The sequence below is a fragment of the Nerophis ophidion genome, linkage group LG14 (assembly GCF_033978795.1).
Source record: "Nerophis ophidion isolate RoL-2023_Sa linkage group LG14, RoL_Noph_v1.0, whole genome shotgun sequence".
NCBI lineage: Eukaryota > Metazoa > Chordata > Actinopteri > Syngnathiformes > Syngnathidae > Nerophis > Nerophis ophidion.
The window spans coordinates 17,425,974-17,443,314 of NC_084624.1; the positions used below are offsets into that span (position 1 = coordinate 17,425,974).

At 39.8% G+C, this 17,341-nt stretch overlaps 1 protein-coding gene across 2 annotated transcripts in view; it reads left to right on the forward strand.

Annotated features, from left to right (window-relative positions):
* polr2c (RNA polymerase II subunit C) overlaps positions 1-17,341 on the forward strand; it is a 32,420-nt gene that overhangs the window by 7,564 nt on the left and 7,515 nt on the right. The window contains exons 3-9 of one of the 2 annotated variants that reach the window (XM_061920014.1): positions 137-205; positions 280-332; positions 2,320-2,448; positions 12,760-12,811; positions 12,942-13,110; positions 13,191-13,265; positions 17,051-17,214. In XM_061920014.1, the coding sequence (XP_061775998.1) occupies positions 137-205; positions 280-332; positions 2,320-2,448; positions 12,760-12,811; positions 12,942-13,110; positions 13,191-13,265; positions 17,051-17,195 (692 nt within the window). In that variant the 3' untranslated portion in view covers positions 17,196-17,214. Of the gene's footprint in view, positions 1-136; positions 206-279; positions 333-2,319; positions 2,449-12,759; positions 12,812-12,941; positions 13,111-13,190; positions 13,266-17,050; positions 17,306-17,341 lie in introns of those variants that run through there. The other variant, XM_061920013.1, reaches the window with a different exon arrangement.

Genomic DNA, 17,341 nt, shown 5'->3' on the forward strand with positions numbered 1-17,341 from the left:
GAACACCCTTGAAGTAGACGCATATCGCCTAATCACTTCCTGTCCCTCACTTTTAATGTGTGGGAAATCAGTATGATTTCTCCTCTGTACCAAAGTGCCGAGCAATGTGGAGTTATTTTTGTTACTTTTTAAACAGCGATGGACTGGATCCAGATAGATGCCAACTCATCAGTGTTACATGATGAGTTCATCGCTCACAGAGTTGGTATGTATATTAATTATTAAAGGTTATATTGTGTTTGACAGCGCAATCACTTACACCTCTTGTTGCCTTTTCAGGTCTCATCCCTCTCACCAGCGACGACATTGTGGAGAAAATGCAATACTCCCGGGTAAGTTTGGTCATGCTTTGTCTGTTCTGGACAAGCTGCTTTAAAGCAGGGATAGGGAACCTATGGCTCTCGAGCCAGATGTGGCTCTTTTGGTGACTGCCTCCGGCTCTCAAATAAATCTTAGCTGACATTGCTTAACATAAGTAATGAATAATTCCGCTGGTAATAACAGTGTTAAAAATAACGTTCAAAATATAAAAAATTCTCATGCATTTTAATCTTTCTATCTGTTTACTACCGCTCCTGTTCAAGAAGTTAATGGTAAGAAGTATTTTATTTATTATTGGTTAGCTTCAGAATAACAATGTTATTAAAAAAAAATAAAAGACTTATTGTACTCTAAAATGTTGGTCTTACTTGAAAATGCACATATTTAGTTGCATTCAGTGTTAAAAAATATTATATGGCTCTTGTGGAAATACTTTCTAAAATATTTGGCTTTCATGGCTCTCGCTGCCAAAAAGGTTCCCGACCCCTGCTTTAAAGTAACATTGCTTTTACATTTACACAATTCAACATGTTTGAAAAGGAAAGGACTGCAGGCGGGCCAGGAAAGTACCCGCACTCTATTTTTTCAAAGCCACGCTGTTGTAACACGTGCTGAATGTGGCTTGGCATTGTCTTGCTGAAATTAGCAGGGTCATCCATGAAGAAGACGGTGCTTAGATGGCAGCATATTTTGTTCCAAAACCTGTATGTACCTTTCAGCGTTAATGGTTACCCATTCCTTGGGCACTAATGCACCCCCATACCATCACAGATGCTGGCTTTTGAACTTTGCGTCGATAACGGTCTGGATGGTTCGCTTCCCCTTTGGTCTGGATGACACGATGTTGAATATTTCCAAAAACAATTTGAAATGTTGACTCGTCAGAACACAGAACACTTTTCCACTTTGCATCAGTCCATCTGAGATGAACCTGGGCCCCAATAAGCTGGCGGCGTTTCTGGATGTTGTTGATAAATGCCTTTCGTTTTGCATAGTACAGCTTTAACTTGCACTTACAGATGTAGCGACAAACTGTATTTAGTGACAGTGGTTTTCTGAAGTTTTCCTGAGCCCATTTGGTGATATCCTTTAGAGATCGATATCTGTTTTTGATACTGTGCCGTCTGAGGGACCAAAGGTCACGGTCATTCAATGTTGGTTTCCGGCCATGCCGCTTACGTGGAGTGATTTCTTCAAATTCTCTGAACCTTTTGATGATATTATGAACCGTAGATGTTGAAATCCCTAAATTTCTTGCAATTGCACTTTGAGAAACGTTCTTAAACTGTTTGACTATTTGCTCGGGCAGTTGTGGACAAAGGGGTGTACCTCGCCCCATCCTTTCTTGTGAAAGACTGAGCAGTTTTTGTGAAGCTACTTTTATACCAAATCATGGCACCCACCTGTTCCCAATTAGCCTGCACAATGTGAGATGTTCCAAATAAGTATTTGATGAGCATTCCTCAACTTTATCAGTATTAATTGCCACCTTTCCCAACTTCTTTGTCACGTGTTGCTGGCATAAAATTCTAAAGTTAATGATTAATTGCAAAAAAAAAAAAATGTTTATCAGTTTAAACATTAAATATGTCGTCTTTGTAGCATATTCAACTGAAAATGGGTTGAAAATGATTTGCAAATCATTGTATTCCGTTCATAATTACATCAAACACAATTTCCCAACTCATATGGAAACAGGGTTTGTATTTGAGTTATGGTTTATTACATTGTATATAAATGCAGGACATTACTTGTACAGCAGGCTTTTACAGACGGTGCTGTGCGAATACGAATGTAAAGATATTAATGGAACTAATATTTGTATATTTATTTGGTCCAATTTAATTTTTTTTCAATAAAAAGTCATATGAAAATTTGCTGTAGAGGTTTTTTCTGTTTTTTATCTGATGTGTCAATGAATGCAACTGAAATAGTTGAATATATAAAATATGTATTAATAAATGCAGTATATATTCTCTGCTCTATCATCTCCTTCAGGACTGTACCTGTGATGAATTCTGTCCTGAGTGTTCTGTCGAGCTCACACTGGATGTTCGCTGCACTGATGAGAAAACACGCAACGTCACCTCACGTGACCTGCTGTCCAACAACCACAGAGTCATCCCAGTAGGTCATTTAACACCTTTAGTTGTTCACGTATAGGGCGTTCATTTAACACCTTGTAGCTGTTTACGTAGAGGGTGTCATTAAATGTGTTGTAGTTGTTCAAGTAGAAGACGGACAGTTATTGATTTGTAGTTGTTCACAGAACGGACCTGTGTGAAGTTGACCACCTTATCATTGCAAATATCAAAATAACCTGCCATTCGTTTGTGCTGGTTCATGCCGTTAAACATTTTGTTGTGCCGTTAAAGGGGAACTGCGCTTCTGGAATTTTGCTTATCATTCACAATCATCATTATGAAAGACATGAAAACGGATGTATTTTTTTTAATGCATTCTAACTCTCAAACTTAAATAAAAGTCCGCTTACGGAGGAGCCAATGGGAGATCCTCTATTCCGCCCATAAAATCCAATAAACAACCATACAAAAAGCACCAACAATACTCCATTTACATTTTGTGATTTAAATATTAACCAAGTATTAGTGATATTGTTACTATAAGCCAGGGGTAGGGAACCTATGGCTCTAGAGCCAGATGTGGCTCTTTTGATGACTGCACCTGGCTCTCAGATAAATCTTCGCTGACATTGCTAAACACGGTAAGTAATGAATAATTCCGCCGGTAATCACAGTGTCAAAGATAACGTTCAAAATATAAAAGACTCTCATGCATTTTAATCCATCCTTCCGGTTTCTACCGCACCTGTTCAAGAAGTCGCATTAATGGTAAGAAGTATTTTATTTATTGTTGGTTAGCTTCAGAATAACAATGTTATTAAACACAATAAGAGACTTTTTATACTCTAAAAATGTTGGACTTACTTAAAAATGCATGCATCATCATCATTTATTTTTATTCCTTTCATGAAAATGCATATATAAAAGCCACGTGAAATTGACACTTTCATAGTTTTTTTGTTTCTTATACATTTTCATGACCAGAAAGGAGCAGATGGAAGAATAATATTCTTATATTTATCTGCCCCCTTTTTAACACAAATTATTTTCGATTACTTTATAACTCTTCCCTCCAACAACACCCGAACTCCAACATACTTTCCAATTTTCCATTAAGCATTTTCACAATGACACGTCCAATCTAAATCAAAATTCAGTTTGATATAATTCCAGTTATCTTTTTTTTTTACTTTTTAAAAACAACGATATTCTTACAGCTTTTTAAGTCTTTGTTTAGAGAATTCCATGCTTTCACACCAACAACAGACAAGCACATTTGTTTCAAATTTGTTGGCACTCTTGGATGTTTAAAGTCATACGGCCTTCTGTGGTTCTCATCTTTAGATGAGTGGTTCTCATCTTTAGATGACATCGACATCCATTGCTTTCCTCCTCTCTAAGGTTCTCATAGTCATCATTGTCACCGACGTCCCACTGGGTCATTATTGTCACCGATGTCCCACTGGGTGTGAGTTTTCCTTGCCCTTATGTGGGCCTACCGAGGATGTCGTGGTGGTTTTTGCAGCCCTTTGAGACACTAGTGATTTAGGGCTATATAAGTAAACATTGATTGATTGATTGATGTGAACACAAATAACTTTTGTATGTCCTTCGGAATAAACTTTATTTCTCGCTTTGAACATCATTAATAGAGTATTCAATTCTACAATGTCTTTTAGTTTTAGTAATCCTGACCTAATGAAGAGTGGTTTTGTGTGGTCTCTATATCGTACTTTAAAAATGATAGAAATTGCCCTTTTCTGTGAAATAAAGTCATTATGTTGCTATGATATGTATTTCCCAATATTTCTGCATAATAATTGAAATAAGATAGAATAATAGTTGTATTCAGTCTTAAAAAAAAATTATATGACTCTCACGGAAATACTTTTTAAAATATTTGGCTTGTATGGCTCTCTCAGCTAAAAAGGTTCCCGACCCCTGCTATAAGCGCTAACACCGACTAACTAACTATAGCGGCGCCAGGATCACAAGCTTGTGTACAATTTCAACATTGTCGACCGTTTGAGGCGCTTCCTTTGCTCCCTGAAAGTTTATTGTAGATCATAAATCATTCCTCTTACCTGGATAGAAGAAGGCTGAGGACATATTTCAACAGGTTAGTACATTTCGACAGCCAATTTAAAACCCGGAAATGGTGAGGAGGACACGAAAAAACGCTTGGTTCCTCCCCCCTTTTTTTCGAGAGTCATTCTTCATCTAAATGGGAAAATATATATGAACATTCTATCATTCGGTATCCCAATGACAGCAGACCTTGTACAGGTCTATATTAAAGTCTATATTCAGTGATGCTGTCAAAAAGCGAACGTCATGATGCGTTTGTTTAAAATGATCAAAATACTTAAATATTCACAATGTTATTGTAAATGTGCCTGTTACTACATTACATATATACTTATATCATGTATATAAAACCTTAATGGAGGTGTTTGGATGTTGTATTAGGGGCTGTATAGGCATAATAGAACGGCTCCCATAGGCTCCATTGTAAAATGATTTTGATCGCATTTATTTAATATTTAGAATTTATAAAACATGTCTTTTATAATTGAGAACAATTAAAAAAAAAATGCAGTTCCCTTTTAACATTTTTAAAAGGAAACTGCACTTTTTTTTTAGAATTTTAAAATTTGTTCATGTCAATAATAAAAAGTACGGATGTCCGATAATATCGGACTGCCGATAATATTGGCCGATAAATGCTTTAAAATGTAATATCGGAAATTATCGGTATCTGTTTAAAAATGATCTGTATCGGTTTCAAAAAGTAAAATCTGACTTTTTAAAATGCCGTTGTGTACATGGACGTAGGGAGAAGTGACAGCGGCAATAAACCTGAAAGACATTTCCTTTGCATGTCGGCCCAGTCACATAGTATCTATGGCTTTTCACACACACATGTGAATGCAAAGCATACTTGGTCAATAGCCATACAGGTCACACTGAGGGTGGCCGTATAAACAACTTTAACACTGTTACAAATATGCGCCAGAATGTGAACCCATACCAAACAAGAATGACAAACACATTTCGGGAGAACATCCGCACCGCAACACAACAAAACAAATACCCAGAACCCCTTACAGCACTAACTCTTCCGGGACGCTACAATATACACTCCCCCCGCTACCCCCTGACCTCAAACACCCCCTTCCCCCGACCCCCCCACTCCCCCCACACCCCAACCCTGCCCACCTCAACCTCCTCATGTCCCAAATTACAATCTGCTGTTTTGAGGCATGTTAAAAATAATAATGCACTTTGTGACTTCAACAATAAATATGGCAGTGCCATGTTGGCATTTTTTTCCATAACTTTAGTTGATTTATTTTGGAAAACCTTGTTACATTGTTTAATGCATCAAGCGGGGCATCACAACAAAATTAGGCATACTAATGTGTTAATTCCACGACTGTATATATCGGTATGGGTTGATATCGGAATCGGTAATTAAGAGTTGGACAATATCGTAATATCGGATATCAGCAAAAAGCCATTATCGGACATCTCTAATCAAATGCATCATTTAAACTCTCAATAGTTGACTTTCTTTCCACTCTGTTTCTGTTAATGACATACATCAACTTAAATCACTGATGTTTCACAGTATCCAAATATTGATTGGAGAATTGATTTTCCATCATAAAGATCGCTTTGCTTATGGAGGTACTGATAAGTCAATATGGAAGTGAATAATAAAACGTTAACATTAAATTTATGGTAGTCAAAAAATTTACTAAACGTGAATATGATTTGAAATATAATAGGCAAAAAATCTTTAAGTTTGGGAAAATCTTGGCAGAGAGATTTTGACAAGTTAGGGGGTCTGATGTCACTAGTCATAAAAAATTTTTAGAATAACATTTTGCTGCGTATAAGTTAAAAATTTATTTTCAAAGCCATGTTTGCATGACTCAGTGGCCGAGTGGTTAGAGTGTCCGCCCTGAGATCGGTAGTTTGGGAGTTCAAACCCCGGCCGAGTCATACCAAGGACTATAAAAATGGGACCCATTACCTCCATGCTTGGCACTCAGCATCAAGGGTTGGAATTGGGGGTTAAATCACCACAAATGATTCCCGGGCGTGGCCACCCCTGTTGCTCACTGCTCCCCTCAGATCCCAGGGGGTGAACAAGGGGATAGGTCAAATGCAGAGAACACATTTCGCCATACCTAGTGTGTGTGTGACAATCATTGATACTTTAATTTTAACTTTAACTTACAAGGGGGTGGATGACATTGATGATGCGTTAGACTCGTCCTTTGTTCAAATGGGGCATTTATTGCTCCATATGTGATAGTAATGACCCACTTACTTTGTATGATGAACGGTGAAGATGAATGAATAAGCAATATTCCAAACTGACGGAAAAATCTGGAATGAGCATAGAAGATTGTAAAGGTGATGGGAAAAGATGACTACGAAGTTTCTTTCCCTGCTCACCTTATCACCATTATGCACGGCACCCGCAACACTTTGTGTAAATGGTAAATAAACACAGAATACAATGATTTGCAAATCCTTTTCAACTTTTATTCAATTGAACAGACTGCAAAAAGACAAGATACTTAACGTTTGTACTGGAAAACTTAATTGTTTGCAAATATTGGCTCATTTAGAATTTTATGCCTGCAACATGTTTTAAAAACCAGCTGGCACAAGTGGCAAACAAGACTGAGAAAGTTGAGGAATGCTCTTCAAACACGTATTTGGAACAGCCTCTTCACCTGTGGGATTGGGAACAGGTGGGTGCCATGATTGGGTATAAAAGCAGCTTCCATGAAATGCTCAGTCATTCACAAACAAGGATAGGGCGAGGGTCACCACTTTGTTAAAAAATGCATGAGCAAATTGTTAAAGAATATTTCTCAACCAGCTATTGCTAGGAATTCACCATCTACGGTCTGTAGTATCATCAAGAGAAATCACTGCACGTAAGCAGCAAGGCTGAAAACCAACATTGAATTCCCGTGACCTTCTATCGCTCAGGTCGTACTGCATCAAAAAGCGACATTGTGTAAAGGATATCACCACTTTGGCTCTGAAAAATATCAAAAAACCACTGTCAGTAACTACAGTTCGTCGTTACATCTGTAAGTGCATGTTAAAACTCTTCTCTGCAAAGTCAATGCCATTTTGTCAACAACACCCAGAAAGGCCACCAGCTTCGCTGGGGCGAAGCTCATCTAAGAGGGACTGATGTAAAGTAGAAAAGTGCTCTGTGGTCTGACGAGTCCACATTTCAAATTGTTTTTGGAAACTGAGGACGTTGTGTCCTCCGGACAAAAAGGAAAAGAACCATCCGGATTGTAATAGGCGCAAAGTTCAAAAGCCGGCATCTGTGATGGTATGGGGGTTTATTAGTGCCCAAGGCTTGGGTAACTTACACATCTGTGAATACACCATTATTGCTGAAAGGTACATACATGTTTTGGAGCAACATATGTTGCCATCCAAGCAATGTTATCATGGACTCCCCTGCTTATTTCAGCAAGACAATGCCAAGCCACGTGTTACAACAGCGTGGCTTCATTTTGAAAGAGTGCGGGCACTAGACTGGCCTCCCTTTAGTCCAGACCTGTCTCCCATTGAAATTGTGTGGCGCAATATGAAGCCTAAAATACATAAAGCAAGAATGGGAAAGAATTCCCCCTGAAAAGCTGCAAAAATTGGTCTCTTCAGTTCCCAAAGGTTTACTGAGTGTTGTTAAAAGGAAAGGCCATCTAACACAGTGGTAAAGATGCCCCTGTGCCAACATTTTTGCAATGTGTTGCTGCCATTACATTTTAAGTTAATGATTATTTGCAAAAATAAAATAAGTTTCTCATTTGAACATTAAATATCTTGTCATTGCAGTCTATTCAATTGAATATAAGTTTAAGATGATTTGCAAATGAATGTATTTGTTTTTATTTACAAATTACACAACATGCCAAGTTCTCTGGTTTTGAGATTTGTAATATTTGCAATGATAAAGTGTGCCCACTTCACACAAATGTGTATGTTTATATATATATATTTCTGTTAATGACATACATCAACTCAAATCACTGAGTGTATGTTTATATATGTTTATATATATATATATATATATATATATATATATATATATATATATATGTATGTTTATATATATATATATGTATGTTTATATATATATATATATATATATATATATATATATGTATATGTATGTTTATATATATATATATATATATATATATATATACATATACATATATATATATATATATATATAATATATATATACACAGTGGGGGCAAAAAAGTATCTAATCAGCCACCGATTGTGCAATTTCTCCCACTTAAAATGATGACCGAGGTCTGTAATTTTCATCATAGGTACACTTCAACTGTGAGAGACAGAATGTGAAAAAAAATCCAGAAATTTACATTGTAGGAATTTTGAATAATTTATTTGTAAAGTATGGTGGAAAACAAGTATTTGGTCAACCATTCAAAGCTCTCACTGATGGAAGGAGGTTTTGGCTCAAAATCTCACGATACATGGCCCCATTCATTCTTTCCTTAACACGGATCAATCGTCCTGTCCCCTTAGCAGAAAAACAGCCCCAAAGCATGATGTTTCCACCCCCATGCTTCACAGTAGGTGTGGTGTTCTTGGGATGCAACTTCTTCCTCCAAACACGTCGACTTGAGTTTATACCAAAAAGCTATTGACTACGCTGTAGTTGTTCACTTATGGAACGGTCATTTAACATGTAGCTGTTCACATAGCTCAGGATGGTCATTCAATGCGTTGTCATTATTCACGTCAAGCAGGATGATAATTTAACATGTCGTCGTTGTACACTTAGACAAGAATGGTCATTTACCAGATTGTACAGGGGATGGGAATTTTCCGCAGATTCGTGGCATTCCGTCGATTTTGGCGCCGTCAGGTAGGGGTGTAACAGTACGTGTAGTTGTATTGAACAGTTTCAGTATAGGGTTTCCGGTTCGGTGCGGAGGAGTACCGAACGAGTTCCCACACGAACATATGAAGTAGCCGCTTATGCTAAAGTCTTAACAAGCTGCTCCACTCCGTTCTGCTTCTGTCTCCTGCACAGCACCGAGCATTGTCCCTCCCACACAACCATCTGATTGGTTATAAGCGTAGCGATAACAAGCCAATCAGCAGTGCGTATTCAGAGCGCATCTAGTCAACGCTTCAGCGTCGAGCAGATAGGCGTTTAGCAGGTGAGCAGCGGACTCTCCAAATTACACTAAACACTTCCAAGTCAACTACTTTCTAAACATCACTATGAGCCCGTTGACCTTCTTGAAACAAACTGCTCAGCTCACTTGTAGTCCTGTTTGATGTGAAGGCTAGTTAGCTTTTAGCGTAACGTTAGCTCATTTTGCGGTGTGTGTGTGTGTGTGTTTGTGTTACGGACAATGTTGATTGAAGTGTGTTGAAGCAGCAAAAAGGACATTATATTAAATGAAAAGTTTCTGTCTCTGATAGTATATATAATAATGTAAGTGCATCATTAAGCCTACATGAACTCCATGGTGTTTAGGTATAAATAGTCTCTCCTATTGCTACTGTACTATTTTTTTCGGATATAGTTACATTAATCATTAGTAATGTAGCAGCCTGGTTTTGAATGGCAGGGTCCGTGATATCACATGTTTATAAAAATATGACATTTACATAATACAAATCAACTACAGGCTTCCCAAATGCTGTAATAAATTAAGCATGATGATTTGACTTGAAACTGTTTAATGTTGCACATTTTATCTGTAGAAGAAAAGTTGTGTCATTTTATTTAATTTAAGCAACAACTTGAGGCAGTTTAATGTGGATTAACGTGGGCAGAATTATTATAGTGTTTGCAATGTTAAAAGCCATTGTTTACAAATTTGGTAAATAAATAACCCAAAAATGTATATTTTGTTGTTTTCTTACTGTACCGAAAATTAACCGAACCGTGACCTCTAAACCGAGGTACGTACCGAACCAAAATTTTTGTGTACCGTTACACCCCTACCGCCAGGGTCATTTCTGTGAATCGTTCAAATCTGGGGAGAATATTATAGGGGTGGTTAGGTACTCGTGGTTTTTGTCTTTGCGTTGACCTAGTTATCAGTACAAAGCAGAGAATTCCCGCAAAAAATATAATGCAAATGTGTGAAGGCACCAGATTGACTAGCTCTACTATCAGCTGAAAACATCAACCAATGACATTGCCTGTCATAGGCGTCTGCATGCGTCGTTTGTCGACAATATCTAGCCCCTGATCCTCAATTATTGTGAGCGTTTCTGAACTCGTATTCTGTTTATATTGGTTGTGTTTATCGGCGACTAATCTGGAAAGAAAACACAGTAGCTCTCAATTAACACGTTTCTTTATTGACAAAACAGTTTAAGACATGGTTAAGCTTATTCAAGATAGGAATGCTTCATTAGTGAAAGATATCGATAAGGGCGTGAGAAACAAGTGGAACTGGGCATGGCTCGATATATCTATCAAACTGAAGGTGAAGATTAACAACAGATTTTGACTCAAAATAGCAGGAAATGCATCCTAAGCTAACATAGATTTCAAAATGTTTCTGGGGGTGCATGCCCCCAAACCCCCCTAGCAGGCGAGTGCACAAAGTGCACACGGGTGCGGCTGCTATGCGGCCTTCCGCAAAGTGGTGTTTTAGGATTGAAAAAATTTCGGCTGATTTTGTAAATCTTCATTCCCATCACTGATTGTAGTTGTTCACATCAAGGACAACAGTCATTTAAAGTGTTGTAGTTGTTCACGCGGAGTAGGTAGGTAGGTCTTTATTGTCATTGCAACAAGTACAAGGAAACTTTGTTTTCAGCACAAACCTGTTCAAGATTAAACAAACAAACAGTGTACAGGGTTACAGAACGAGAACGCTGATGGGTCGCCATAAGGCGCCCCGTAAAAGATGGGAAAAAGGTAAACGCTGGGTAAGGATGAGTAAAAGAATACAATCCAGACTGGGCTCCTAAGGGGGCCCAGTTCGGAGTGAGAAAAAAAACTCAGTAGCAGAGCACATATACATATTACAACATACATCTCAAGATATCTAGCAACAGAGGGAAGGTAGTTCAAGGTCATGGTGGGTGGTCGCAGCTCTCAGGCGCTGACCATCCATTCATCACTCCTGCGGGATTGCGCCGAGGGCGTTGGATGGGGGGACAGGAGGGTGTATGTGTGGCGTATATTTTATTTGTGTGTGTGTGTTTGTGTGTGTGTGCACAAACCCATAGTGTGTCTCTGTTCCGCGGCCTTGATGTATTTGCCGTCGCTAGTCCAAAGTTCACAACAACAGGTGTGTGTCCATGAGAGACAAAAAAAATTAGTTTGTTGTGTCTTCCTGCAGTGATCTTCGGGAGAGTCTCAAAGCCAGGGGAAAAACATCCAAGTTAAAATGATTTGTATGCGAGTGAAAATAAAAGTTGCTTTTCACTCTAAAATTGTCTATGACTGGTCCTCAAAAACTGCAGGGTAGACAGTCCGATGTAATCCACAGTTCTTCCCGCATCCTCCAATCATTTGTCGCAGCTTTGGGGTACTTTGAAGACTGCCAGCAACTTCCAATTTGTCGACAAACCAGAGCAACGCTTACTCCAATCAGCAGATGTCCTGTTGTCATAATTCCGAATAGGTGGATATCTTCACGTCCTCGACAGAAAAGGGTCGCCAGGCACGCGGCTCTCCTTCTTCTCCCAATAGTCCGTCGTGTGTTCAGCAACAACCGCTTTGTCACGACAGCAGGTTCCCCCAAACCCAAGATCTTGTCAATTTTGTTGAGGCCAGTTAAATAGTTCCAATGTTTAGATTTGGAGAGCAGTGCAATAAGAGGCAACAAGAAAGTTAAGACAAAACAAAGAAGCAAGCAGGAGAGATAAGGGAGAGGAAAGGGGAGCGTCCACCCTCGGTGAGTGCCAGAGAGAAAGGACGGTGCTTTAACGCGTTGTTACTGTTCACTTTGAGTAGGACTGCAATTTAACATGTTTTTAATGTTAAGAAGGACAGACTATAACACCTTGTAGTTGGTCATGTCTATGTGAATAGTCGTTACACCCAATGTAGTTTGTTGAGGGCATCATTTAAAAATGTTGGAATTGTTCACGTAGAGGCAGATGGCTATTTAATGCATTGTAGTTGTTCATGCTAAACGATCATTCAACGCATTGTATTTTGTCACGTTGAAAGGGACGGTCCTTTAAAATGTTGTAGTTGTTCACGTAGAGGAGGACACTCATTAAACATATTTTAGTTGTTCACGTAGAGGAGGCTGTGCGTACAATGCTTGACAATACACAATTGTTCCTGCAGGTGACCTCCAGAAGTCGAGACAATGATCCCAGTGACGACGCTGAAAGGAATGGTAGAGTTCAAGTTTGCTCAGAAAATACATCAATAATATACATGATAACTTATATCATCATTACTGTTGTTTAAAACTTTAAAAATAAAGGGAGATGTTAATAAAATTGATATTGTGTTGATGTTCTCAGAGATCTTGCTGGTAAAGCTTCGCAAAGGTCAGGAGCTGCGACTTCGAGCATACGCCAAGAAAGGCTTTGGTAAGGAACACGCCAAGTGGAACCCCACGGCGGGAGTGGCTTTCGAGTACGACCCAGACAACGCACTCAGGCACACGGTCTACCCTCGACCAGAGGAATGGTAACTTTTTAGAAGTTATTATTAGGACTATGATTAGTAGTAGTGCTTAAAAAGTTGTTTTGTTGCTTTGGTCCTTTAAGGCCCAAGAGTGAATATTCTGAAATTGAGGAAGATGAAATCCAGGCTCCTTACGACCCAAATGGAAAACCAGAAAGGTATAACACAAGCACTTGTCAACATAACCAACCCATATTTTTTAGTTTTTTAATTTTATATTCTTTTCTAACGTGCTGCTGTCATAATTTCCCTGTATGTTTTGACGACAATGACAATTTATGTGTGTGTATGTATGTATATATATATATATATATATATATATATATATATATATATATATATATATATATCTCAGGGATGGGAATTCCGCCGATTTTGGCGCCGCCGGTCATTTATATAATATAATGCCAATGTGTGAAGGCACCAGATTGGCTAGCTCTACAATCAGCTGACGACATCAACCAATGACATTGCCCGTTATAGGCGTCTACACGCGTCGTTTGCCGACGATATCTAGTCCCTGATCCTCTCTTATTGTGAGCGTTTCTGAACTCGTATTCTTATAATATTATATATTATATAATTCGTTATAATTGAAGAGAACAAGATGACGCCGGTGTGTCTGGTTCGCCGCTTGCCTCTGAGCACTACTGTCTGTTTTGCGGTTATTTTGACGTGTTTTTTGAGGACCATCGACTCACTTCTAGTGTATGAACGCCAGGAGTTGTTGAGGATAGGGGAGTCAGTACGGTCATGTGAACTTTACAATGCAAGAGACTCGGATTAATTTTTCCTTGCTAATGCTAACCTACCCGAGCGCTTCCGTCGGGTGAACACGCCACTGCCCAGGAAGCGGAAACGCCGAGGGGTGCGATCCGGCCGACTGGTAAAAGTGAAAGTTTTTACCAGTCAGGGATGGGAATTCCGCCGATTTTGGCGCCGCCGGTCATTTATATAATGTAATGCCAATGTGTGAAGGCACCAGATTGGCTAGCTCTACAATCAGCTGACGACATCAACCAATGAAATTTCCCGTTATAGGCGTCTACACGCGTCGTTTGCCGACAATATCTAGTCCCTGAGCCTCAATTATTATGAGCGCTTCTGATTTCGTATTCTTATAATATTATATATTATATAATTCGTTATAATAGAAGAGAACAAGATGCCGCCAGTGTTTCTGGTTCGCCGCTTGCGTCTGAGCACTACTGTCTGTTTTGTGGTTATTTTGACGTGTGTTTTGAGGACCATCGACTCACTTCTAGTGTATGAACGCCAGGAGTTGTTGAGGATAGGGGAGTCAGTACGGTCATGTGAACTTTACAATGCAAGAGACTCAGATTAATTTTTCCGTGCTAATGCTCACCTACCCGAGGGCTTCCGTCGGGTGAACACGCCGCTGCCCAGGAAGCAGAAACGCCGAGGAGTGCGACCCGGCCGACTGGTAAAAGTGAAAGCTTTTACCAGTCAGGGATGGGAATTCCGCCGGTCATTTATATAATATAATGCCAATGTGTGAAGGCACCAGATTGGCTAGCTCTACAATCAGCTGACGACATCAACCAATGACATTGCCCGTTATAGGCGTCTACACGCGTCGTTTGCCGACAATATCTAGTCCCTGATCCTCAATTATTGTGAGCATTTCTGAACTCGTATTCTTATAATATTATATATTATATAATTTGTTATAATAGAAGAGAATAAGATGGCGCCGGTGTGTCTGGTTCGCCGCTTGCCTCTGAGCACTACTGTCTGTTTTGTGGTTACTTTGATGTGTGTTTTGAGTACCATCGACTCACTTCTAGTGTGTGAACGCCAGGAGTTGTTGAGGATAGGGGAGTCAGTACGGTCGTGTTAACTTTACAATGCAAGAGACTTGGAATAATTTTTCCGTGCTAATGCTAACCTACCCGAGTGCTTCTGTCGGGTGAACACGCCACTGCCCAGGAAGCGGAAACGCCGAGGCGTGCGATCCGGCCGACTGGTCAAAGTGAAAGTTTTGACCAGTCAGGGATGGGATATCCGCCGATTTTGGCGCCGCCGGTCATTTATATAATGTAATGCCAATGTGTGAAGGCACCAGATTGGCTAGCTCTACAATCAGCTGACGACATCAACCAATGACATTGCCCGTTATAGGCGTCTACATGCGTCGTTTGCCGACAATATCTAGTCCCTGATCCTCTCTTATTGTGAGCGTTTCTGAACTCGTATTCTTATTATATTATATAATTCGTTATGATAGAAGAGAACAAGATGGCGCCGGTGTGTCTGGTTCGCCACTTGCCTCTGAGCACTACTGTCTGTTTTGTGGTTATTTTGACGTGTGTTTTGAGGACCATCGACTCACTTCTAGTGTATGAACGCCAGGAGTTGTTGAGGATAGGGGAGTCAGTACGGTCATGTGAACTTTATAATGCAAGAGACTCGGATTAAGTTTTCCGTGCTAATGCTCACCTACCCGAGTGCTTCCGTCGGTTGAACACGCCGCTGCCCAGGAACCGGAAACGCGGAGGATTGCGATCCGGCCGACTGGTAAAAGTGAAAGCTTTTACCAGTCAGGGATGGGAATTCCGCCGATTTTGGCGCCGCCGGTCATTTATATAATATAATGCCAATGTGTGAAGGCACCAGATTGGCTAGCTCTACAATCAGATGACGACATCAACCAATGACATTTCCCGTTATAGGCGTCTACACGCGTCGTTTGCCGACAATATCTAGTCCCTGAGCCTCAATTATTATGAGCGCTTCTGATTTCGTATTCTTATAATATTATATATTATATAATTCGTTATAATAGAAGAGAACAAGATGCCGCCAGTGTGTCTGGTTCGCCGCTTGCCTCTGAGCACTACTGTCTGTTTTGTGGTCATTTTGACGTGTGTTTTGAGGACCATCGACTCACTTCTAGTGTATGAACGCCAGGAGTTGTTGAGGATAGGGGAGTCAGTACGGTCATGTGAACTTTACAATGCAAGAGACTCAGATTAATTTTTCCGTGCTAATGCTCACCTACCCGAGGGCTTCCGTCGGCCGACTGGTAAAAGTGAAAGCTTGGTTGGCACATCCAGACGCGGTGAAGATCTCTGCACTTTCCCTGGAGTACAGCGACTGTTTTGGTCGCTATTTGTCACGGCGGGCTATTTGAGTGGTCTGCGGGACAGGGGAGGAGTCTCTGCGTGCTGCGCCCTCCTCGCTCATCTCACCGGGGCTCAGGTGGCGTGTCCCTGGCTAATCTTCTGCCTCAGTGCTTATATTGCAAGGACATTGTGAACTATGGATCTCGGGGAAAGGTGACACTTTTGACCACGCGAAATCGGCAAGGCATATAAGTAAAGTGACTTTATGGAGAAGTAATTTTTCACTGGGATCTGCCTTCAAGCTGAAGTCAAACATCCTTCACAAATGCAGCCTCAAATCAATTATCGAAGCCTCCCACCTCCGACTCAGCTCATCTCACACCAATCTACGACAGATGAGTCCATTCATAGGTACAATACACGATCTTATGTATTTCAAAATTTTTATAATTTGAATTCTTCTTAATCCATTTGTAGGCGTATTTTTGTCTATAATCCAAAAGTGTGCAAGAATTTGATGTGTAAACTTGTATACATAAATTTCATCACATAATACATTTTTATGAAAATATTTGCTAATAAATGTAAAATTTTGGTCAGGAGAATATTGGTAGACTTTGACTCAAAATAGCAGGAAATGCATCCTAAGCTAACATAGATTTCAAAATCTTATATGTCCAACTTGTGTGCTATTGTAGGCTTAGCTGTAGCGCAGTAGTGTACTGTGAGCTCCTATTAGCCACGTTTACCTTTGGTAAATGACAGTCAATCGTGTACGCGGTGGACCAGGACTCCAGGAGTTGTGTTGTCAGCATAAGCAGGGTGTTCTTAAACAAACTTGACTTTTCTTATTCAAGGTTCTTCTACAATGTGGAATCTTGCGGCTCTCTGAGACCTGAAACTATCGTAATGTCAGCGCTGGCCATCCTGAAGAAGAAGCTGAGCGACCTGCAGACTCAACTCAACCACGAGATCCAGAGCGATGTGCTCACTATAAACTGAAGATTGTTTTTTGAATCATGTGAATCCTCTTTTCATCATTTTTTTTTTTACAGAATATCATGTAGTTATTAAATGTGTTTGTCACTTGAATGAAATTCAAAAGGCACAAATTGTGAGTTCGGTTATTGTGGTTGTTGTCAGTAACC